General features: G+C 40.7%; 5 protein-coding genes across 8 annotated transcripts in view; 1 reads left to right on the top strand and 4 right to left on the bottom strand.

Moving 5' to 3' along the window:
- Positions 1-3508, bottom strand: part of ubr3 (ubiquitin protein ligase E3 component n-recognin 3) — a 33948-nt gene extending 30440 nt beyond the window's left edge. For 2 of the 3 annotated variants that reach the window (XM_029530024.1, XM_029530025.1), the window contains exons 1-7: positions 2873-3508; positions 1541-1680; positions 1069-1221; positions 728-883; positions 570-610; positions 359-425; positions 154-284 (exon numbers count right to left, since the gene is read on the bottom strand). In XM_029530024.1, the coding sequence (XP_029385884.1) occupies positions 154-284; positions 359-425; positions 570-610; positions 728-883; positions 1069-1221; positions 1541-1680; positions 2873-3306 (1122 nt within the window). In that variant the 5' untranslated portion in view covers positions 3307-3508. The remainder of the gene's footprint in view (positions 1-153; positions 285-358; positions 426-569; positions 611-727; positions 884-1068; positions 1222-1540; positions 1681-2872) is intronic. The other variant, XM_029530026.1, reaches the window with a different exon arrangement.
- Positions 3434-6322, top strand: mettl5 (methyltransferase 5, N6-adenosine). The gene is made up of 8 exons (XM_029530028.1): positions 3434-3507; positions 3857-4075; positions 4158-4272; positions 4346-4530; positions 5050-5132; positions 5577-5628; positions 5699-5748; positions 6155-6322. The coding sequence occupies exons 2-8, from the start codon at positions 3976-3978 to the stop codon at positions 6194-6196; spliced, it is 627 nt and encodes a 208-aa protein (XP_029385888.1). The 5' UTR covers positions 3434-3507; positions 3857-3975; the 3' UTR covers positions 6197-6322.
- ssb (small RNA binding exonuclease protection factor La) lies at positions 5479-10841 on the bottom strand. The gene is made up of 12 exons (XM_029530027.1): positions 10706-10841; positions 9772-9838; positions 9576-9679; positions 8337-8511; positions 7905-8012; positions 7716-7819; positions 7303-7374; positions 7181-7223; positions 6959-7099; positions 6692-6878; positions 6475-6597; positions 5479-6368 (listed from the first exon to the last, which is right to left on the bottom strand). Exons 2-12 carry the CDS (start codon positions 9829-9831, stop codon positions 6289-6291), a joined length of 1197 nt encoding a protein of 398 aa, XP_029385887.1. The 5' UTR covers positions 9832-9838; positions 10706-10841; the 3' UTR covers positions 5479-6288.
- Positions 10842-11197: 356 nt separating this feature from the next.
- klhl23 (kelch-like family member 23) lies at positions 11198-14301 on the bottom strand. The gene is made up of 4 exons (XM_029530913.1): positions 14175-14301; positions 12772-14004; positions 12039-12191; positions 11198-11959 (listed from the first exon to the last, which is right to left on the bottom strand). Exons 2-4 carry the CDS (start codon positions 13994-13996, stop codon positions 11649-11651), a joined length of 1689 nt encoding a protein of 562 aa, XP_029386773.1. The 5' UTR covers positions 13997-14004; positions 14175-14301; the 3' UTR covers positions 11198-11648.
- An 822-nt stretch (positions 14302-15123) lies between these two features.
- phgdh (phosphoglycerate dehydrogenase) lies at positions 15124-20682 on the bottom strand. 2 transcript variants are annotated; one of them, XM_029530626.1, is made up of 12 exons: positions 20419-20682; positions 19328-19479; positions 19186-19251; positions 19034-19088; positions 18748-18846; positions 18496-18628; positions 18211-18359; positions 17922-18074; positions 17160-17295; positions 16733-16881; positions 16446-16641; positions 15124-15525 (listed from the first exon to the last, which is right to left on the bottom strand). In XM_029530626.1, the coding sequence occupies exons 1-12, from the start codon at positions 20554-20556 to the stop codon at positions 15371-15373; spliced, it is 1581 nt and encodes a 526-aa protein (XP_029386486.1). In that variant the 5' UTR covers positions 20557-20682; the 3' UTR covers positions 15124-15370. The 2 variants fall into 2 exon arrangements, with proteins under 2 accessions (XP_029386486.1, XP_029386485.1); XM_029530625.1 differs by having other exon boundaries at positions 16446-16668; positions 16754-16881; positions 20419-20680.
- Positions 20683-23692: the final 3010 nt, after the last annotated feature.

Genomic DNA, 23692 nt, shown 5'->3' with positions numbered 1-23692 from the left:
TCTCTCCTTTTTTATGGCATTCAATAAACTTTCAAAACAAAAACACATACATCAAACATCATGTTGGTTAAGAGCCAAACCCATAACAATGTTAAGAAATTATATTAGCATCTACAGGATTCAATAGATTTAATAAACAAAGAAAAGACAAACCTTATAATCTTGATCTGGCAACATGTTAAGTAAGAAGGTGACCATCTTCTGAGGAAACTCATATTTTATTGTCCAAAACAGCAGCTCCTCCAGAAAGCACTTATGCTTCAGAGATTCAATAATACTTGGATCTGTGAGGAAAAAAAAGACACATAGTAAAAATCGTAGATCATGCAACGTAGCATTACATTTTCTTTACATTTACCTTTGGTACTGCTACTCAGCTTAACCCTCTTTCTCTGACCAACAGACTGCCCTGCATCTTGGTCTTCCTGGGTGGAAAAGAGAAAATAACAAAATGTATTAATATTTTTCACATTTATTAGAGAAAATTATTAGACAAAATACTATTTTGTGCTGAATTCTAAATTGAAAATGGGTTACAGAGGTTTCCTGTGTTTTGCACTGGCACAAACCTCTTTACTGGACTCATCTGGGCTACCTGGTGCAATGGTTCCTAAAAACAAGTAAAAAAAAAAGAAAAAAAAAAAAGGTCTGACTCATGTCTGAGTTTGCAGGTATGACAGTTCATGACAAGAATTTGGATTATATAATTGATATATGGTTATATTACCCAAGAGCACCATTGCTCCGGCACCTCCTTCAGCACCAACAGTGACATCAGCAGTGGCACCTTGGGCTTTCTCCTCCACAGGTACCAGACCCGAATTCTTCAATGCTGACAAATACTTGTCATAGTTCTTTTGAGCATACAAATTCTCCTCTTGACCTGCAAAAGTGAATTAAAGTTTAAGACAACTAGAGCATGGCTTGGAATAAGATGTACACTTATTATTCGTGAGTAGTTGTTGTATTGCAACAGAAGAAAGAATAGTGCATAAGAACATACGTTTTGTGGTTTGATAATCCAAATAGCTATCAAACTATGTGGTTCACAAAAGTGTCAATATCTACCCATGCTCAAATCTTTGAACGTTTGCTGATTGGTCAAAATCTTTGTCAATACAGTCCTCATTGCTCCTCCCATCTTCGTGAGCTCTTCAAGGAAAGAGATTTGAGGCTCCAGCTGCTGCAGAACTTTCTGTAGATCTCTCTCAGTTGAAATGTCTGGTAAAACCAGATAACAGATAGGAGCCTTGAGACGCCACACTTTGTTAACATAAATGCGTATGTAAACACTTGTATAACACCAATATCCAGCCTAGACAGAAGCCCTTGTAGGCATTTGATATGCAACAGGAAAGTCACACCTTATGTATAACATCACAATCTCAGTTATCAAGGACATGTGGCTTAATACTTTGGTACTAAGTTTCTGGCACCAACATGATTCAAGCTATGTTTGTCATTAAAACTTTAAATTAGTGAATGAGCATAGTATCCCATGTATTTATACAGAAAAGACTGCTGTTGCAGATGATTTTACCTGATTCAATGTATCCATCCCTCAGATACTGTATGATACAGAGGATAAAGCGGGGAAGAACCATTTCAGACATCAACAGAAGATCTCGAGGTATTGAGGGGACATTTTCCCCTGTTCTCAACCGATGTCGTCTGCAAAATCTGTAAGAAAAATAAACAAAAATTTCTCTTCCTTTTTCTATTAGTTTTTATTTGAATTTTTCATTGAGTTGGCAAGTAAAGTTTATTTAGAATCATTCAGAAGTATAAATTCAGAGACGTGATTTAAAATAGCAATGGCACCACAGGTTAAAAGTCACCACAATAACGAACAAATGAAGACAGAGACACACAGACTAATCAAGATTTCTAGCAAAAGAACGACATTTTTAAAATAATTCCAACAGCAAAAACTAGAAACTAGGTACAATTATGGTAGAGACTTTGTGACTGTGTATAGCTGAATAGTGTTAAGATTAAAAATTGTTCCAATTTGCTGAATATTTCAGGGGTTAAGATATGCAGGCCTTTTACATCTTTGCACACACGAAGACTCATTGCAACATACAAAACTACTACATCACAGACTGTTATTGCACAAAACTATGTGAGACAGACAAGTGAGTCAGCCCATGTGAGCTACTGACATTCTGATGCCGACCGTATCAGATGCCACACTGTTGTGGTTCTCAGAAATATACAAATGTAAAATATGTGACTAATGTGCAAATGTCCCCGCTGAGGAACTAATGAAGGGTTATTTTATCTTATCTTTAATTATGCCCAGCTCCATAAAACATGTAAAAGAGGAAAGAGCTGTCATCGGGAATGGAGATACAAGCAGGCAGCGATACGTATATTTGAATTAGCCCAACAACAACAACAACAACACCAACACCAATGGGAATAACTTGTGAAAACAATGATCACAGTTGTGGCCACAGCTGTAAGGGTGATATAAACATTTGAGACCACACAACATTGAGGTCGATCCTTATCTCACGATATGGAGATAAAACTAAGTCCTAATGCAAATCTACTCTGTCTGATGTCGCAAAAACACCAACCTGCCGCCAGCATCACAATTACTGTTGTGGTTAGCTAAGCTGGCTAACCCTACAACCACAGAAGCTAATATCAGGGCTTTTCATCTCACAAGTGACCCGAGCACCGTAAAACTCAAAGCAGTGGCAGGGCGGCAGTGCTGTAAAAGAGCATCTGGGACAGGATTACCTGACAGTCACATAGATAGGTGCAGTCGATTTGCCATGTTAGATCGTTTCCCCACCGAGAGCTGTCAAAACGATACAGGCTAATAGCATAGCATCTTAGCTCGCAGCTAGCTTGGACTTACCCACTCTCTCGCATGACATTACTGTCTCCACAGTCACAGGCCCCGCCGGCCTGGCTCCTGAACATGTTGAAATCATGGCCCGTGTGGTCTCCGTTGTTGAAACACTCAGCACACAGTGACATGCACGGAGAGATGCCACAGGTCCGGCACCGATATGCCACGAAATTAGCGGTCCAAACCAAGCCGCACAGAGTCGCGTTGTCATAGGACCGGACCGTTTTGCAGAACTCCTCGAAACCTTCGCCTCCTGCAATCAGACATTTACACCAGTCAAGAGCCTCCGTGTCCGCCGCTGGTTTTTCGGGATTTAGCACAGCGTCGAGCAGCTCCTGAAGTTGTCGGAGCCCGGTGCTATTGTCAGTCCGGTTTAAGTCTGCCTTCAAGTGGGCGGCAGTGGTTTTCTTGTCCCGGCGCAGCAGCGACGCCGCCATCATGCACTCTGGCTTGTTGTCCACAAATTTATTTTTGTTGTCTTGTTGCCATGATCTCGGCTTTTCTCGCGATATTCGCTCGCTACGTCGTCGCTGCCTGGCGGATTTCCAATATTCACTTGGGCTGCAAACCAAATAAATCCAGCTCAAGTATTTGATCCAGCTGAGCCCAGCACGGTTATTTCATCAGCAGAGTCTCTGGTGGTTCGTGTTTAAAGATCTCGGCTCAAACAGTCGTCTCCGCCGGAACTATTTGGTTTAGTTGTGTCTAGGCAACTATTTGAGGCGTTCATTTTTATATTCTGCCTATTGGCATGTCCCAGCACCGTCACCATCATCATTAAATCTAATAAATGTTACATTAGAAAACATACTCAACACAATGTTGCCAAGATGATCGTGCCATGATTAAATTGTGAATCTGATTATGTAATTTCAGATGATTAATTATTATTTATCAAATTGTGATAAAAAAAAAATCATAACTTTACTGTTTGTTTGTGTTGGTGTTTTTTTGTTGTTTGTTTGTTTGTTTGTATGTTTGTTTTTTTAGTGTAGAGAGGAACTGCGCAGCCCACCGAGTCGGAATGTTTTGGCTGGTGCACACATCACTGCGGAAGTCGCCTTCGACCATGCTCAAAATATAGATCTCTGCTATCACAGACGCTGGTGATGAAGCTGAAGGAGTTAGAGAGTTGCCTTCAGCAAGTGGACGTATTTGAAGAGCCGAAAATCCTTCTTGAGCAATATCCAACCAGCCCTCACATAGCAGGTGTGAGGAGACAACACGCCGTTGTGTGACAGTTTGTCCGGTCAGCACACACCGACTTTAACTCTCTGCTTCTCCTCCACAGCATGCATGCTGTACACGATCCACAATACGTTCGATGACATTGAGGGTAAATTGGTGGCTGATCTGGGTTGTGGCTGTGGCGTCCTCAGCATCGGGGCCGCGATGCTTGATGCTGGGTAAGAGCACCGTCATTGTGCCCTCATCAAAACAGTGCACATGTGTTTTTACCCCCCGCTCTCTTATCTGCAGTTTGTGTGTTGGCTTTGACATCGACGACGATGCACTGGGTATCTTCAGGAGAAATGCAGAGGAATTTGAGATTTCAAACTTGGATCTGCTCCAGTGTGACCTGTGCTCGCTGGAGCCAGATGTTTATGCCCAAAAGTTTGACACCGTTATCATGAATCCCCCGTTTGGGACCAAACACAATCAAGGTAGGTAAGATGCTGAGATTTTTTGACCATTTATAAGCCATGTTACGTCTGAAGATTTGTGAATCTTTGGTACTGCTACATTCCATTATTGTAATTGTGTACCATCTTTCATAAATCTGATTGATACTTCTGACATGTAACAGAGGCTTTCAGTTATAAAACTGCACTCCAACGTCAGAGCTTATGTTCCCAGACATGGTGCTGCACTCAGGTAATATTGGACGGATGGAGATTGACCAAATTCTTCAGTTCACAACTTCATGACTACTTCATGATTAAAAAAAAAAAAAAATCTGAAAGGTCTGTTTTCGTAATCTTCATTTGGATTATATATATGCATATATGCTTAAAATAATTCCGTGAACAATGGACTCTGAGGTGAGACATAGAAGTTGGATTTCTTTCAGACAACACGTATTATTACAGGACATGAACAAGACATTAGAAAGTTCCCTTTAGACCCCTCAAAAGATGGTCAAGTTGCATGTTGATTTACAAGGCTTTTATTCTTTGTTCCAGGGATGGACATGAAGTTCCTAAAGGCAGCTTTGACAATGGCAGAGACAGCAGTGTACTCACTCCATAAAACATCAACACGAGATGTAAGTGAAGTTCCCTCACAAAGGGGAACTTATCCTTTCAGTGAGCGGGCAGGACAGGATCAGACCAGAGATAAGACCCCTCCAGAGACTAGAGACTACACCAGAACCCTTCCAGAGATGGGACAGCCAGCCCGTCCCCATAGACTAGAGACGAGACTGAACTCCCCCACAGACAGCATGTCCGTTACTGCTGCCATGAGACAAGTGACTCAGACTCAAGGAGTTGTGAACGAAGCAAACATTCCTATGGAGAATATGTGACAGAAAGACCCGTTCATGAATGAATCTGGGCCTGTGGCACACATGCACAGACCAAGGGAGAGAGGAAAAAAAAAAAAAAAAAAAAAAAGACTTGTCATACAGAAGATTCGTTCAAAATGAACCAGTCATTCACAAATGACCCATCACTACTTTTCTGACATGTGATCTCTTATCTGATTACAGCACATACAAAAGAAGGCTAAAGACTGGGGAGCAAAGATGGAAGTAATAGCAGGTAAGACAGAAAACATGTTCCCTACTGTTAAAATATACTATTTACACCTGACCATGTGCTTTCTTTACAGAACTACGATATGATTTGCCAGCCTCTTACAAATTTCACAAGAAGAAATCGGTAAGCTTATAAACTGTAACATCAGACAATTTTCCAGCAAATGTCTCAACAACTCAAATTAAGACAGATCAAATAATTTTTATAAATGTTTTATTTGCTATTCACATATTCAAACTTTAAAAAATAAATCAGAAAAGCAGTTATTCTCATCACTTATGTAGGAGTTCTACAATGAAAAAAAAAAAAATAAGGGAACACAGTGGCAGACAGATTCTAGATGTCACACAGGTCTTAGAAAACTAAAATGTCCCAGTGAAATTAAATTACTGTCCTTATTTTTGAATGATAAAATCAAAAAAATCTTAAGAGAAACATAGATACACAGTTAATGTGGGAGGCACAATATTATACAGGGACTTAAAAGGCTGAAAACTGATGCCAAGCATTGATGCAACTTGTTTTCTAGGTTGACATCCAGGTGGACTTCCTACGATTCTCCAGCGCCTGAAGTTTTCACTGGAATGGATTTAATGTCTCTGCATTTTTTACTGTATATAATAAATGTTTTCACAAAAAAGAAAAACTGGTATGACCTTGTCACTAAGATCCGTTTTCAGTTTTGGCAACCTTGGCTGCTGGGCCATCAGCATCTTCTAGTTCTCTTTTTGGTGCAGCAGGTGCTGGAGAAGCAGCACATAATAGAAAAGAAATCATTTAAAAAAAATAATAATAATAATCATCTTGTCATCGCATCAAATTAAGAAGCTCCAAAGACACTGAACTTACCATTATCCTCATCATCACTTTCGAATTTCGTCTTTTTGCCTTGGTACTGAGTTCTTCCCTGATCTCTGCCACCTCGCCCTCTTCGTCCTCCTCTTCCTCTTCCACCTGATCTTCCTCTGCCACCTTTAAGGCAAACAAGATACATCAATACCAACTAATAAATACTGTTGAGTGATAATCTTCCTTGATTTACTGATCAATCAATGAGTTCAATTACCTCTGCCTTTGGACCTGCTGTAAGATTCTTGCTGAGCTTCAATGATCTTCTTCAGAACTTCTTTCTCCTCATCTCCTTCAAGCAGTTGCCATGTAACATTGTTGTTCTTGATTTTCAACTCCCCTTCATTTGCCTCCTTGGCCTTGTCGAACGCCTCTTTAGCATTTCCGTCAAAAAGGAGAGTGCCCTTTTTTGAGGTAAAAATACAAACTTTGAACTCACTCTCCTCCCACTGAGTTATGCAACTTGAAGAAGGCGAATGTTTACCTCTTTAGCTCCCCTTGTGAAGTCAACCCATTTAATCTTTCCATGTCCAGAGAACAATTCATGAAAGTCCTCTCTTGAAACATCTTCCAGCTCTCCTGAGAACTTCAACAAACAACCCGTCTGTTCATCCAAAAGCAAACCCTACAATACAAAGTGAAAATAATTAGCACACACATATGCCAGCAAGTGAACAAAAAGTGCTAACTCTTATGGAGAATTTACCATTTCTTTCTCTTCTGCATGTTTCTGCTGTTGTTCCTTGTCTCTAAAAATACATATTTTTCATTATTTTAATTTGTTGTACAAACTACGCCATCAGAAAAAAAATATGATTATGTACTCACTGTTTAGCTTTGGCTTTTGACTCTGCTTTGAACTGCTTCCGCTCCTCTGCTTTCTTTGCATGGTAGTCTTCCCTAAAAACAGAGCAAACTATTATTGTGTGCGGTAATAATTGAGACACTTTTACAGTCAGACTAAGTCTTAATATTTAGCACTATAGCATGGTTAAATTCATCTGATACCATATACTCAAGATGCTCCTTATAGTCTGCCAAAAGTCTTGTCTAGTCTTCTCTTCCAGATTTTAAATATTCTTGAACATTTATATGCATCATACCTGAATTCAGATGATATGAAGTCTGAAGTGATTTGTATTGTATCCAAGACATATATACAGTACTGTCTGACTGCAGTGATCATCTCAAATGCATATTTGTGACAGTGTGGCAGAACATTTTCCCACCATACAACTTACCTTGATAACACAATCATCTCATTTTCTTTGAAAGATTTAATGTCTGTACGTTCAAGGAACTGTTTGGATGTCTCTTCCGTGTCAAAACAGATGAACACTGATCCCTGTTAAGACAGAAAACATTAAGAAATCTCCCCAAACACTCAGTGAAAACGTTCATTTTAATGTTAGGGAATACATAATTTATACCTTGAACTGCCTTTGCAAGTTTTTCCTCATTTGAATGTTTTCTATGGTGCCTTTCCCATGCAACCAGTCCTGAATCTCATCGAGGGTTGTATCAAGAGGAAATCCTTTCTGGATGAGAAGAGATAAAAAAAAAAAGAAAAAAGAAAAACATAAATAAATAAATAAATGTAAAGCTCCCTGACAGAGGAAACAGTAAGATAAAGGTAAATGAAAATGTATAAATAATAGGATAACAAATATACCTGAATGAAATTAAGAGTAGAACAGGAATTAGAAGGTATGCAATATAAAAACTTAAACTTTTTTTTTCTCCATACAATATGAAAAAAATGAATACATTCAGAGAATATGAGACAAACTGTAGACTAATATACTCTGAATAACAACAAAGTGCTAACAACATTGTAAATTAAGATGACTTCAGAAACTTACAACAAACACAGATTTGTGTTTGACAGCATCTTTGTATTCATCATTCAGTTCAGGTAAGGGTTTATCTGGAGACCTCCTGATTTTTGTCTTGTCTTCACTGATTTCCAAGAGGCCAGTCTTTGATTTCTGGAGAGCTGCAACGATGACACTGCTGTCTGTGGTCAAAGACTTCAGCCTGAAAAGAGAGATAGCATATCATCCAATGCTCCAACCAGGAAAGAGATAATTTAAGCAGGATGATGCTGCAAGTATGTATTTATAAAACTTGTGAACTATGTGAATCTCCAGTGCAATGAAAGAGCAAATTGCTTGTGACATTTCACTGTGGGGACAGGGTGAGGTCATACACTGATTTTGCCCAACCCATCATGAGTCTTGTATCAGGTCTACAAGCTGATTATTCATTACAGTCCGTCTTTTCTTGCTCAGTCACACAACCTCCAGTTTTCCTGTCCTCATGCCAGCTGAGTGACGCCGGTTTCTCTCTTTTTGCAGCCCACAGCTTTCAACCATATCTTACTGACACTTCACTATTAGATTTATGAATGTTTTGTCAGTGTCAGGAGAATCAGTGATGTCAAAGCAAAATTATCTTTATCCTTCAAGAGCAGAGCATGCAAATGCAGTCTGTTAGATGTTTCTAATCATGTGCCAACTCTTTTTAAAGTACACTTTGGGGGGTTTTATGCCTTTATTTTGACAAGTAGGTGGCAGAGAGGCTATCAGAAAACAGGGGGAGGAGGGAAGGGCCCTTCATCATAGTTACCAGGCTGAAACGACAACTGGGACGCGGTGTTCACATGGCATGCATACTAACCACTCAACCACCAACGCTACCTGGCAGTTTTGTTGTTAGGGGCTGATTGCTGTAAGATACATAAAATATTTTGTTTGGTGACACCATTTACCACAATGAGGTAAAGTGTAATGCTGACTCTTCCCTCCCCTGAAGCTGAAGATGACAAGAGAGAGGCAACTACACAAAAATAACAGCTGACTGACCACAAGTAAACAATTAAGATAACAAATTATTGGGCAGAAAATATTGGTAACATACTAAGCAGACGGCACTGTCTTGCAAGAGTGACTAATTTTAAATGGCAATCTTTGCAAAGAAAATGAACTCATCTCTTGAGTGTGTTGAGGATACATATTATTGAATAGTTTGATGACTACAACAGGACAAGTAATTGCTTTATGGTAGTTCGATAGAGAGAAGTAAAGATAGGAATAACAAACCTGTTGAATTTAAGCATTGTTTCCAAAGTCACCCAGCCATCATCTTGCTGCAGCTGTTCTTTGAGAAACTTGTCCCTTGGAAGATTGTGATCTCCAAAGTAGTACTAGAGACAACAATGAAATATACCTCTGAGATTAATGCAACATGACCGACAATTTTTTTTAATTTTTTTAAAAGCAAAAAAATTTGAATTACCTCTACTTGTCGTGCTACTTTCATTTCAATTGGTGACATCTCTTCTTGATTTTCTGCCATGATTGTCCTGTCAAGAAAATTTAGATTTGATACTTCTCTACAATTTTTCTGCATAATTTAGGAATTGTCAAGAAAAAATATCAATGAATCAGACAGTGTAACCCTGACAATGGATAACTCTCAGGGTTACAGGTTTTTTTTTTTTACTTTATGGGGGAAGATGGCTCAAATATGTTTGGAGGCCACACACACACACACACACACACACACACACACACACACACACAAACAATGTTTAGTAAGAAAGCCCTTTCAGTAATCTTTAGAGCCCTCATTTTACCATGTTCAGCTACTCAATAGCTTTAGGATGTATTCAATGGAGTATTCTGTACAAAGGTAATTTATATTTAATATGTGAGAACAGATGAATAGTAAAAAAAAAAAATAAACCGGTCAACACCTTTGATGTTGTTGATAAATGAATAAAACCTAATAAGACAATTTAACACTGACAAAGTGAAATTAAATATGAAAATTAGCACATTTACGTGATGAAAAGTCGACATTGTTCATTTATCCTGATGTCATGCTGCTGCTGCTGCTGCAGCTAGCTAAATGGTTAAAGTGCTAGCTCAGCTAGCTTATATGCAGCAGCAGCTGTACACTCAGAGACTGTCTTTGGGTTATAGACAGGTCGGGAATAAACATATAATTCAGTGTGACACTTAGTTAACCATAAATTACATTAGCATGTTAAATTTATTGTATTGTCTCCATTCTACTGAGCTCTTTTCTTGCCCCAGCATGCCATTCAAACACGCCACACACGAGAAATGACCTGCTGTGGTCCTTCGAAAAGCTACATCACATTTACCAGCATACAAAAAGAAACCACAAAAGCCCTGTGGCATCCTATTTGAAAACTTGGACTTACAGTCTGTGGACTCGGCGCTAACAGCAGTTTTACAGTTTACCAGATAAAAAGTCTTCACTTCGCTGCTCGCACGTTGTGGAACTGCGTGCTACGGACAGCACCGAGGACCAAAAAGGAGCTCTCCCGGAGAAACGCGCAGTCGTTGACATTCGTGGATGTATTTGAATCCCCTGACTGCAGCACTTGTTCTCGCTGTTTCTTCGGGCTTGTTGCAGCATTAGCGCCACTGTCTGCCCCGGAGTGTGAACTAGACAATAAATATGTTTGGTCCTCTTTGTCTTCTTCCTGGTTTGAGCGGAGAGCGTGAAAAATCCTTTTTGATTCATTACCGCCACCAACTCTTCCAGATTGTGAGCCGAGGATTCAGTCGGGCATTATTTAAATAATGAAACAAAGAATAGAAATTAATCAAATGAATATAGTACAAGTCGCTTGTTGTAATTTTTATTCCCCGATTCTACTAATTGGCTTATTGAGTTTGAACAAAAAAAAGAAAAAAAATCACATTTTACATCATTCATCGATTCATCTATTTAGTCTGCCTCTACCTGGAGTCTATCCAATTATTCGAAATAAGTAATTTGTCTCTTTCTAATTGTAAAATACATGATTCATTGTTACACTGTTGTATTACTCTAGTTTAAACTAATAAACTTGCTGGTTTATGTCCCTGTGTATACAAGCAAATCTTATACAAACTTAGCCTTTTATGGATTTAACTAATGAATGAATTTATTTGAAAGTTAGAAAGGTGGGAGTCACAGCAGTGTTTTTCAGATTTTTCAGTCATCAGCAGCCTGATGTAGTACCTTTACCAAAAATGTCTTTTTTTTCATTGGCATGTCATATTGCACATTTCCAGCATATGCACATTTGACAAAGACGGTTACTAGAGCAAACCCTGGACTAACTTGGCAGTTCACTTTGTGATAAAGGGTTGACATTAAACACTATGAACACAAACACATCCATGCGATCTAAGTGGGCTCGGAAGAGTCCCCACTATCTCCCATGAGTCCAGCTCAGGGTCATACTTCTCAATACTCTGCAAATAGGTCCCTTTTGAGTAGGAGTATCCCCCTGTAACATAAATACATCCATTTATTATCACAGCCCCACACTCCATACGTCTCTCTTTCATCACTGATATTGGTCTCCACTCGTCCCTCTCTGTGTCATAGCAGTCTGCAATAGTAGTCTGTCCACCCACCAAATACAGCTTGTTGTTGAGGGGCACTGAGCACAGCCCGTACTCTGAAAACAGAGAATTTCAGATTAGAAAACAGTTTTCAGGTTATTGTTGCTCATATTCCTGTTTTTCTTTTTCTCATACCTGGATGGGGACTTATTGTACCAATACTCCATTCATTGACATCTGGCCTGTAGACCTGGATTTTTTCATAGGTGCAGCTTCCTCTGTACCCATAGTGGCCTCCGGTCACATAGATATTATCTCCCATTACACAGGCAGTGGCATTTCCCACACCTTTAAAAAAAATGTTAAATGTGTCATTTTATCAATATCTCACACTAATAAATGTTACAGATTTAATCATTGATTCATTGATTTTTTTATCTCTTGGGAGAAGAACAATAATCACTGTCACGTTTATAAGTTACACATTCAACAAACACAAAGCAACCCTAACATTTTGGGAATTTGTTCACCCTGTCCCAGCTCTGCCTTGTTGCCTGTTGAAATCTGGGTTTACCTGCATGATACTCTGATCGGTTCACCATCTACAGTATTAGGAGCTATAAGGCACTAAGAAGCTCAGAGGCTCATTGTTCCCCTTAGTGGAACAGTGAAGTTTATCAATATCTTTGTCCTTTCAATTAACTGCATGTAAAGATTTTGACCTTCAGTCTAACTATAGTTAATTGAAAAGCTTCTTTTTGGCCTTGGAGACATGCAAATGATGAAACAGGGGGTTTGTTTAGATGCAGCTTGGGAGTTTCTCTGTCGGAGCAACCTCTGCTTATCAGTGAGGCTCATGTGGTGTGACTCTCCTCCCCCACCCCATTTTTAAGCCAGTCCCCAAATATGTCACCTAATTTTTGCATACCTTGAATCATTTTGGCCACAGGAAACCATTTCTTTTTCAGTGGATCATAAAATTCTGTCTCTCGCTCTGGAGCTCCTCCTCTGTAGCCACCAATAGCGTAAATACAGCCATGCAGAGCCACCGAGCAATGGTAGTACCTCGCTGTAATCATGGAGCAACCCTCGGTCCATTCATCATAGTCACAGTTATAAATTGAAACAGTGTCCAGGGCCTCAACTGTGTTTGTCCTGTAACCTCCAGTCACATAGATATTTGCTCCAAGTAAACTGACACTGTAACTCTCCCTTGCAGGATCAGGCATGTCTTTTCCTTGCACCCATGTGTCACTGATTGGATCCCAGATATGAACTTCACAAAGTGGATGCCAGTAGTATCCACCAACGATATACATGCTGGAAGACAATTTTCTGCTTGCAGACATCTCCTTGCCATTGGACCTTAAAGCCTGCATGATCATAGATTTAAATTTCCCCTCACTCTTCAGCAAGCATTGCCTGTGCACCTCCAATGTAGCCTTAAAGTAACTGTCATCCAGGTCCAGGTGGATGGAGTGCAGCAAGTCCACAGCATGCTGTACACGACTATCCAAGTCATGTATCACCCATTTGGCCACAGCATCTATCAGCACATCGTCCCTCTGCACAGTGAGGCTCTGGGCGGCCAGGACCGATCTCACTCTGTCATGGTCCAGCGCCAGGAACTCCTCCTGCAGGATGAGCTCCGCGAACCTGCTCAGCATCACCCGCCGGGCCTCCCTCTCCAGCCCGGGACAAAGGTGCAGCTGGGCAAAGGCGTGCATCCCCAGGCAGTTGTCGACGTCCAGGAAGCGGGTGAGAAACTCCTCACAGGCCCGTTTGACGGCGCTGAACTGCAGGAGGTCTGCAGCCTCCAGCAGGCTCTGCACGTTGCTCTGCGTGATGCGCACCTGCGCCGTGTACACATACTCCAGCAGAGCTCCCAGCACCGCGCAGTCCACCCCGGCCAGTGTGACGACCCTGTCGGAGCGCTCCCTCATGTCTGCCGTGAACATGACTTTAAAGTAGGAGCTTCGGGCGGACAGCAGCGCCCTGTGGCAGTGAAACACCTGCCCGGACTCCCCGCACTGGAGAGAAACGTCCGTGAACAGGCCGCTGATGTAGAAACGTCTGAGAGCATCGAGGAGCTCCGCTGCGTGCTCTCCATCACTGAAGTCATATGTGTACATGTCGCTTTCCTGATGTGACATGATGGGAGCTGTAAAGGCGCACACACACACAGAAACACGTCAGTTATCCACGCGGACCGTCCTTTGGAAAGGCTGGTTCAAAAAACAAACAAACAAAAGGCGTCACGTTCCCATTCATAATTCATCAAAGTCTTAATCCTTTATAATTCAAACTAGCCCGGAGCAATAGCACACTCACCTCTGATCCTGCAGCCATGAATCCGCAGCTCCACGTCCTTTCTCTTCCAGCTCGTCTCCAAAACACACGAGCCTCAATTTAGCTGCTGCAGGACAGTCTCTGTGTCTCTGTCCTATTTTGGTATTTGTGTGTGAGGCGGCCACCCACCACCCCCCTCCTCCTCTGTGCTCAAGTCTCCACCAGCAGGTCCTTGATAAACCCCCCTCTGACTCTAAATATAGACCCTCCTCCATCCACAGTCTCGTGGTGCGCATTAGTGTGCACAACCGACACAATACGAACCCCATACAAATGAGCATCGTCCCCAGTGCAGCACAAGAAGCCTTTGCACCGTTCACCATTCACTGTGCACCCCCTCTCCTCATTTCTTGTGGTTGCCATGGTGTTTTGAAGTGTGGTCAAGGCTTCGCCTAATCCCAACAAGGATTAAGAGCCTGGTGCACAATATTCACTCCTGCACATGATCACCTCACAGATATCTCCACAGCAGCTGACCTGCTGTTGTTTTCACTCACGGAGAGGTCATTGATCTAGTTGTTTGTTTTTTGATGCTTCACCTCTGCTCTATCAGCTGCACCTGGTTGAAAACATGATTGAGCTTTTAAAATAAAAGTACCATGTTTGATACTTCAAATATATTTAGGTGCTAATACTAGCATATTAGCACCTAAACATGTTGAAATTTGTTATTGGGTAATATCAGGCCTTTCTAGTTTCTTTTGTTGAGTGATGAATAATATTATATGATCCTGTTTTGCATAAAAAAATCTGCAAAGGAACTAGCTGTCAGTTACATTATCATGTTCCCTTTTTAAGTTTGTTCCCCTGTACAATGTAACGTGATGCAACATTGAAAATTGAGTCCCACAACATGATATTTTAGAAATTACTCTCTGAAATGTCACAGAATAAAAAAAAAAACAAAAAACAAAAACAAATACTTCTATTATTTATTTTTGGGAGAGTATTTTATTTTACATTTCTGCTTTGAAAGGGTTAGACAACCTGAGCAAATTCTAATATTTCATTTAGTTCCACTTCAAACCATCTAAACACTGGAATTTTATAAAAATCCAAGTTTTCAAACTATGAACCTTCAATTTTTAAACTAGTCGTGAGACAAAGACAAAGATCAGTTGCATGAGATGGTTAACATACTGAATATTATCTCTGCACATTGTGTGTGTGCACATCTCTTAAATGGTGAGCTGTGCAGCTTCCTTAGCCAAAGGCTTCAAGGCACCCAGGTCTGGTAGGAGAGAAGACACCCCCACACAATACCAGCGATCCTCAGTGTGGTCTGAGGGAGCGCTGAAACACTCAATCTCCGCTCCCTCTGCGGCCAGAAGTCCTATACAGTGAACAATGGGAAGGAGAAAATGTGTGAATTTAACGCAGGCATAAAGTTACTGACTCAGTCATAACGGTATCATTGGTATCATCTGCATTTTAAACTGAAATCCTAGTTAAGATGAAAAACAAAAAGAACCAAACCAAAAAAAAAAAAAAAAAGTGTTCCTTTTAAAAATAGATTCCAACAGTAACTCTTAAGATAGTCAGACCATTTTGCCTTAACTCCAAAGATCACTTCAGTGGTTTGTCTGTTAAATAAAATAATTAATTATTATTTGTCTCATTCAATATTTGAGGAGCTAACAACAGCTAACAATAATAATTTAATGATCCCGAAACAGATGGATTAGACACACTGTATTCCTTTCTGCCCATTGATGAATGGGTAAGAATGGAGCATGTGAGGTGAGTGATGTTGGAGAAATACGAAGTCAAATCATGAACGTCTGGAATGACATGGTTTCAATGTGTTAAAACGAGCACAAAATTGAGCCTAAAATTTTATGTTGTACATTAATTGTAACATTATTAGAAATATATAAATGACATGGAGACAAATGCAGAGACAGATGTTCACCATGAGGTTGCACCATTGTGCTGAACTGATTTCTGAACAGGTCTTTAAAAAAAAAAAAAAAAAATGCTGTTGGTGGTGGTGAAACTGATCGTTACGCTGCACATTTGTTTGGTAGCTTTTCAATGCAACACGCTTGAAAAATGTCTTCGCACTTGAAATGAAGCATTAGCATTTCCCTGCAGGTATAAATCACAGATGGGGGGGAACAAGAAAGATTTTCTTTAAAAAAATCATGTGTGTTGAGACAGAGCGGCATCCATTTGCTGTGGCATTGATTTAATACCTTCAGTTTTATGAGGTTTTCCCCTTTAATAAAGCTGCACTAGGCTAAAGTTTCTCACCGGCCACTGAGGACAGGAGCTGAGGACTTGCAGGGGCTTTGAAGAACAGGAGATTCCCAGTAAGAGAGACGGGTTGTCTGAACACACTGTCGTCCAGTTCCAGCAGCACTGGCACACCACCTTGAACTGCACCGGTGGCTTTGACGGTGCACGTATTGGTCACAACCTCCACCCTACACACACCGTCCTTAGCCCCCTCAGATTCACAGTGGGCCTGGTTTACCTGAAGATTCAGATGATATGAAATTACCCTCAGACGCTCCTGGTCATCAGGTGGCATTTGTCACAGAGAGGTGAAAGCGTTGTACCATGATTCCAGACTCCTTGGCCAGGCTCAGTGCATTGATGAGGTTCGGGCAGCAGCCAAATTCCCCATTTAACAATCCAACCAGCACTGCTGAGGTCATGTAACCAGTGGAGGACTTCATGCAATCACCTATTTTCATGGGGAATGCAGTTAAGACATAATCAGAAATACTGTATTAATCACTGAAGGGAAATTCTGAAACATAAATGGAAATCAGATTAAATTACATTTAATTAATCCCTAAGTGGGGAAATTAGCAAATATAATGGTAATGCCAAGGGTGTGTATAAGACCTATTTCGCTTTCAGCTTCAAAGCACTTGGCAGAAAACATAATCATTGTAATAATTTCTTCCCATGATTCCAAATTAAGCACAGGGATAAAACAAACCGGTTTATTTTCTTTACCTTCAGTATTAACTTGGATTTGACTGTATTCTTGTTTAGCTGTGCATGACTGCAGCACAGCTCCAACAGCTTCTGCAAGTTTAATAAGCTTGTGAGATTCCAGGGAGAAGGTGCTCGCCAGAACCTGTGCATTCACCTGCAAAGACATTTACGTTCAGAATGGAATCACACAATTTGTTTTAGCACCACTCACAATGGAATTTTTTTTTTCCCCCCCTTGAAGGTCTTTACCAGAGTTATCCATATTAGATTGACAATGCTTTGACATTTATCTAGATTTTTTTGGTTTTTAAAAGATGGTTTAAAGTCTATCTGGAATTTTTGCATAAGCAATAGTCCCTGAAGCCAAGCCTTGCAAAGTTCAGGTTACTGACAATGAGCTGGCTCAGATGGCCATGATGTCTTGAGGAGAATGTGATGATACTGAATCATCGTACATAGACAGTTGCTTTTATAGAAATATCATGAAAGAATATTAATTAAATTGATTTTACACATGATAATATAAATGTGTAAGTGTTCATAGCAGGCTTGTAATAAGTCCCTTGTACATCCACACGAGTAAACATTTCATTTGCTGAAATATTTTTCATCCTTTAGCTATTTTCAGGACTTCCACAGGCTGTGCTTCACCCATTTTGAGCATTTTTAAATGTTATATGCAAGTCTGTGAAACTTCATGGAAGTGCAATACATGCTGGACTAAGCATTTAATTTAAAGAAACAACAAAACACATGGTGAGAACATTGAGGAGAACGTACTGCTCCAAATAGGTTTTTGCCCTTGATCATGTCAACAATCTGCTTGGCAATGTCCTCCCCACAGCGTGCCTGAGCCTCCTTGGTGCTGGCTCCCAGGTGAGGACAACTGATCACATTGGGATGATCCACCAGTGCATGGTCCTTAGGGGGCTCCTATCGCCGGATATAAGCATGAATACAGCAAAAACAATCATAACTCAAGACCGATTTAAGGCTGCAATTTGATTTGTAAAAACAAACTGCTGTTACTGCAGTTTGCTGTGGTGACAAGACAGTGTGGTTATCTTGCCTCAACAAAGACGTCCAGTCCTGCGCCTCCACACTGTCCAGACTCCAAAGCTCTGAGGAGCGCAGCCTCGTCAATGATACCCCCTCGCGCACAGTTCACAACCTTCACTCCTTTCTTGCATTTAGCAAATGTTTCATCATTAAGCAGACCTTGAAAAGACACACATATACACACACAAATAAAAAGCTAATTCCACAAGCTAGTACAAGTATATTGTGGTATAGCGTGCTATTTAGGCATGTTTTTACACGGCTGCACAGTGAGGAGGGCCTCAGTAAAACATACCCACAGTAGAGGGCATTAGGGGAGTGTGGACAGTAATATAGTCACATTGAGGCCACAGCTGCTCCAGAGCCATCTGCTCTACTCCCCAGCTGGCTGACACCTCTGGTGGAGTGATTGGATCATAACCAATAGTCTGACAGGAAAAAACATTTATCTCAACCTGTTTGCTCCATCTAAATGTTACAGAACAATCAAACACTGAGAAGTCTGATAAGACAGAACATCTGTCACCTTCTAATCTTTTTTACTTGCCTTCATGCCAAATGATTGCATTCTTGAGGCAACTTCTTTTCCTATTCTTCCAAGTCCAACTATTCCAAGCACTTTTCCAAACAGCTCTGCACCCATGAACTGCAAAATTCAAAACAAAACATACAAATGACAATATCCAAAGCTGCACAGATACAAGTGTCACAGCTGATTATTCCCAACTGGATGAACAGTGGAGTCAGCCATGCAAAACTAACATTTGCTTTGTGTGCCAACCACAAACACTCATTCAAACAGCAGCTAGGAGAAGACCAAAATGCCCACTAACCTTTTTGCGATCCCACTTCCCTTGCTTCATTGACATTGCAGCTTGAGGCACATTTCTGAAAACACACAGACTTGTTCATTTTATCCTGTTTATGCACAAACCAAAAGACTGAGCATAATGACAACAGCTCATGAGGACATGATTCGTCTTGCCTCGAGAGGCTCATCAGCAGGGCACATGTCAGCTCTGCAGCGCTGATCGTGTTACCACTTGGCGTGCTGCAGAAAACAATCTACAGTTAGCGGACAATACGGCATTATTCAAATTTGTGCAAAGACAAAACAAGGGACTTACTTCATGACAATAATACCCTTTTTGGTAGCAGCATCAACATCCACATTGTCCACACCGGTTCCAGCTCTGCCAATGATTTTGAGATTATTAGCAGCATTAATAATGTCAGCCGTTACTTTGGTTGCAGACCTAACAACCAAGCCATCATAGTCCTAGGAGAGAGAGAAAGATACATTGTTGATGTCAAGGTGATTTGTGTCTGAGGTTGATCTCATCAAGGCTGAATTAGCAACAATAAAAAGCAGCAAACGAACAAATCTTGTAGGATCCCTCAGCACACTTTACTTTGTTCAATGAAATATGCCAGTTTGGTATAAAGAAATTCAGTTACTCTAGTTGCAAAAGCATAGGTTTTGAGCAGTGAGGGAAATGTAATACTTGGCCCATCAGCAAAAAGGTGTGACATTGTTATGACTAATCAGGGCTGTAACCTGATCACTCAGTCAGACTGTTAGCAACATTCACATTTGACCAGCCTGTAAATAAGATGTGCTAACATTAATTATGTTTCATTGTCAAACATTGTGAAAAATTCAAAGAAAACAACAACAACAACAACAACAACAACAAGGAGAGGAAATAGAGGAAGGATGGAGCTTAAACGGGGCCACATCTCATTTTTGTCCAGAGTCAAACAATGAACGTGGGAGTGACTCTATCCACTCAGTTTGTATGAAGACATCAGAAATGCTCCCCCGTTTTTTCCAATCCGCCAAATTCGTTTTGTTGAAAGCAAATGTTTGCCTCTGTGGCAGTCAGACTTTGGTAAACATGTGGCAGTGATGGCAGAACTAGCAAATTCAGGGATGAGTTGCATCAGCTTCCCGGCGGGGCGGTGCTAACTTCAAATCAAACACCTTGACATGTGCGGTCAAATGCGAGCAAACAGCGAGAGATCGGAGGGTCAAATCCAAGCGTGGACGCCCTCCATCAAACCGTCTACAGACGAAAAGGGAAGCTCGGCTTCTCTGTTCAAACACTTCCCCCAAGACAAGTGAAGCGACACCAGGCTGGAAAACGGCCGGAGCTAACGCGACGACACCTCCGGGCCAGTAAACGTGCTTAATATCAATGCAGTGCGCCGAGCTGACCTTTATCTCGGCGATCAGCTCGTCGTTTCTCATGTTGTGCCTCTCGGACACTCGGATGCCGTTCTCCTCCAGGATGGTCCTGCAGCGGGGGTCCACGCTCTCACTGATCAGGACGCTTCGGATGGAGATCGGGGCCATCTTGGAGTTGGTGCGGGCGGATAAGTCGTGTTGAGTGGCTGGTGCCTTGGTGAGGTGGTGATGGACACCGGGAGCTGCTTTTCCCTCTGCTGGTTTTGAATGGTTGTCCCGGCTTTGGGCCGCCCCCCCCCCTCCTCTCTCAGCACTGAGCCCGCCTGCTCTGACGCTGCCTCGGCCTCAGCTGGGCCGGTGGACCTCCCATCTCTGACAAAACTGGAAAAAAACTCAGTTCAACATAAAGTCGTACATAATATTTATCCCACTAACATAGATCTGCCAAGTCAGTCTGTCAGTATTGATGTTGAAGGTGAATTCTGTAACGCTGAGGAAGAATAAATCGCACTTCTTTTTTCTAATGTCGGTTTTCCCTAAAGTTTTGGAAAGAATTTGAGAACATCACCCCACAAACCAACGTTTCAATTAAATTGGAAGCGAAAGATGTGTTATTGTGTAATGATAATAAAAAAAAAAAATCAGCATCTCATTAATCTGAGGATTTTAGCGAAATTTAACATCTACAAAATGTCGACCTTCCTTTCCAGTTTTCCAGCTTGACTTTAAGAACTACCTCGAATGTATAAAATAATTGACAATAAGAAATGTATTCACAATATGACTATAATTCAAGAACTATTTAGAGAATTGTGATCTTCACTGCATTTTTATTCTAAACTAAAAACATTTATTTATGTACTTATGTAACCATCTTTGTTTGCCTATTATTTGTTTAGTACTTTTTTTTTTTAGCTAAGAAGGCGAATTTGTTCTGCACTGCCAGTATGTCAGTTGTTGATGATTGTAATTGATAACGTTTTTCAGTAAAACTTTGAAAAAAAAAGAAAAAAAGATGATGAACACATGGGGGAAGAGTTCAGCTAAGTTTACTGCAGACAACTAGAAATCTTACAAAAAGCACACTGACTCCAAGCACAAGCTCTCCATTTAAAAAGGCACTTAACTAAATGCACGATGGTTTTATCAGCACGAGGACTACAAGCATCAAAATCATTAAGTACAGGACCTACATAAGGAAACTCAAAGTGCTTTTTGCTCATTGTAGGATAAGTAGGCTTTCAGCATTCAAGACAAAAGTAATGCTATGCTGAAACCAGACGTCTGGTGTGACTCACAATTAACTAGTATGAAGCTTTTGATGTGTTTTTGATCAAATATGAGTTAATCCCTTGACCTCTTAAGACCCTGCATCCTCATATGGAGACATTGCATTTTGGGTTTTCTTTGCCATTATGCTTAGTTTTGTTTAACTTAGTAAGCCTCATTTAGGGACACTTGTGTCAATCATCTGATGGTCACCAAAGCACTTCAGTGCACAGTCAAAATGGCCAACAACTCTTTTTGTTTTTTGCATTTAACAGTTATCAGGTCAGGTGAGTTCGTTTTCATTTCTCAACTGAGTCTTAATTCAATAGATGTTGTTCATTATCTCACTCATTAGGCTGCACATGACAGGTTGGCTAAGCATGTTAACCTGCCTATCACAGTGAAATCATATCTGTTTGAACTTTAGACTGTAAAATCTATGCAATGACGGTGTCTATATGTCACTCTAAACCAGATGTGATGGACTCAGGTTGACCTAATTAAGAGTAGGAGGACAAAACAAAAGCACAGGCTTTTAATAAGAACCTGTAGAAACATGTTGATGAGTAAAACGGGCCTGGCTAAATGAGTCTAAATGTCTCCCCCTCTCTGTGCTATGAGCGAACTTCGTGCCTATTCTGCTCAGGTTAGTCAGTTTCGATGATCATTTGAACAGGAGGGAAGAAGTAGGGAAAATATTTTTTAAGAATGATTTATAATTTAAAAAAAAACCCACAATTATCATGATTTAAAAATGAATTTGCTTTTTTTTTCAATAGATAAGAGTGCAAATTTAGTCCAAAAAGTGAGTTTTGAGCTAAGCCTCTAAAAACACCGCGTCATATGACGTAGGCAGAGGGAGCTGTATGCTGGGCTCGGTGTGGGAGCAGTTATCAGTCTGAGCGGCCATCTTATGGAGTCAGGATGTTTTCAGTGGTGTTGTATTGGATTCATTTATCATTATGGTAGTAAATTATTCCATTTGTGGAGGTTGCACAAACTCTAGCCTGTCAGGACATCGAGTCCACCGGCTTCCTAAAAGCTAAAAAAAAAACGAAACAAAAAAACAAAAACACCGCTATCTTCCGTGCTTGGGTGCGTTTTGTGCAGCCGAAGAGACTTCACAGTTGTATTAGCTAAAACAAAAGACCCTTTATAACGGAGGATTATCACCCAAGCAATCTGATGGAGCTCAATTTGGGATGCCAAAGTAAGACCCTTCGGTGCACACAGCCTCCTCAGCTCAGCTGTCCGAAGCAGGCTCCGGTTGAGTTTTACAAATCTGCTGAACAATCAGCATTATTATGTACTTTACTATCCTAATTCATATATGGAAAATACGAATGATGGATGTATGTCAATTTCCCTCAGGATAAATAAAGTAGATATATATCATATTTGTAATAAAAAAACAAACAAACAATATTTCTGTTTCCTAGTTCAGGGTGTAAATGAAAACTACAGACGGAGGATGCTGAGGATGCTGATTTTTTTCTGCAGTTGCTAATCTGCGCAACATTACACAAGCTAACACCTCCTGTCCTGCTCTCTGGGGCGGATAACAGACTCTAGTTTTCGGGCTGCGGTCCCTCATGTGTGTAATGGTACACATGTAACGTTTCTTCTGCGTCTAAACTGAAATCAGGATCCATTGTTTTCCTATTGTCTTTTTTTTGTTGTTGTTTGTTTTCCTATTGTCCAGGTTAACTGCGCGCCCTCTGGCTACGTCACTTCCGTTTTAGCTTTTTCGGATGCGAAGTCAAATTTTCTCACAAAAACGACTCTAGAGGCCCAATTAGTGTGTTTACCAATATATTTTGAAGTTCCTATATTATTTTTATGAACATTGATTCAAAGTGGTCTTTAACCTGCAGTAATAATAAACACACAGCGTACCGGCCTCCGATTGGTCCAGCCGTTGCTTGGTAACAGCGCAACAAACTCCGCGTACCGCGTCAGGTGGAGTCGAAGTTTCAGGAGCGGTTTATTATTTCTGCTTGTTTTTGTTTAGTTAAAGTAGAAACATCAAACTGAC

The sequence above is a fragment of the Echeneis naucrates genome, chromosome 21, assembly GCF_900963305.1.
Source record: "Echeneis naucrates chromosome 21, fEcheNa1.1, whole genome shotgun sequence".
Classification (NCBI taxonomy): Eukaryota; Metazoa; Chordata; class Actinopteri; order Carangiformes; family Echeneidae; genus Echeneis; species Echeneis naucrates.
This window is presented reverse-complemented; position numbering and strand designations above follow the sequence as displayed.

Excerpts from the sequence above, each read along its gene's own strand:
- mettl5 (XM_029530028.1), top strand. The coding sequence starts at position 3,976 with ATGAAGCTGAAGGAGTTAGAGAGTTGCCTTCAGCAAGTGGACGTATTT. Across the intron at positions 4,076-4,157 it reads AACCAGCCCTCACATAGCAG|CATGCATGCTGTACACGATC; the intron begins GTGTGAGGAGAC and ends TCTCCTCCACAG. Across the intron at positions 5,133-5,576 it reads ATAAAACATCAACACGAGAT|CACATACAAAAGAAGGCTAA; the intron begins GTAAGTGAAGTT and ends ATCTGATTACAG.
- ssb (XM_029530027.1), bottom strand. The coding sequence starts at position 9,831 with ATGGCAGAAAATCAAGAAGAGATGTCACCAATTGAAATGAAAGTAGCA. Across the intron at positions 8,013-8,336 it reads AACACAAATCTGTGTTTGTT|AAAGGATTTCCTCTTGATAC; the intron begins GTAAGTTTCTGA and ends CTTCTCATCCAG. Across the intron at positions 6,598-6,691 it reads CAGCAGGTCCAAAGGCAGAG|GTGGCAGAGGAAGATCAGGT; the intron begins GTAATTGAACTC and ends TTTGCCTTAAAG.
- klhl23 (XM_029530913.1), bottom strand. The coding sequence starts at position 13,996 with ATGTCACATCAGGAAAGCGACATGTACACATATGACTTCAGTGATGGA. Across the intron at positions 12,192-12,771 it reads TGTGGCCAAAATGATTCAAG|GTGTGGGAAATGCCACTGCC; the intron begins GTATGCAAAAAT and ends TTTTTTTTAAAG. Across the intron at positions 11,960-12,038 it reads TACAATAAGTCCCCATCCAG|AGTACGGGCTGTGCTCAGTG; the intron begins GTATGAGAAAAA and ends CTCTGTTTTCAG.
- phgdh (XM_029530625.1), bottom strand. The coding sequence starts at position 20,556 with ATGGCCCCGATCTCCATCCGAAGCGTCCTGATCAGTGAGAGCGTGGAC. Across the intron at positions 17,296-17,921 it reads GCAAAAACCTATTTGGAGCA|GTGAATGCACAGGTTCTGGC; the intron begins GTACGTTCTCCT and ends ATGTCTTTGCAG. Across the intron at positions 16,882-17,159 it reads AATCCAAGTTAATACTGAAG|GTGATTGCATGAAGTCCTCC; the intron begins GTAAAGAAAATA and ends CCATGAAAATAG.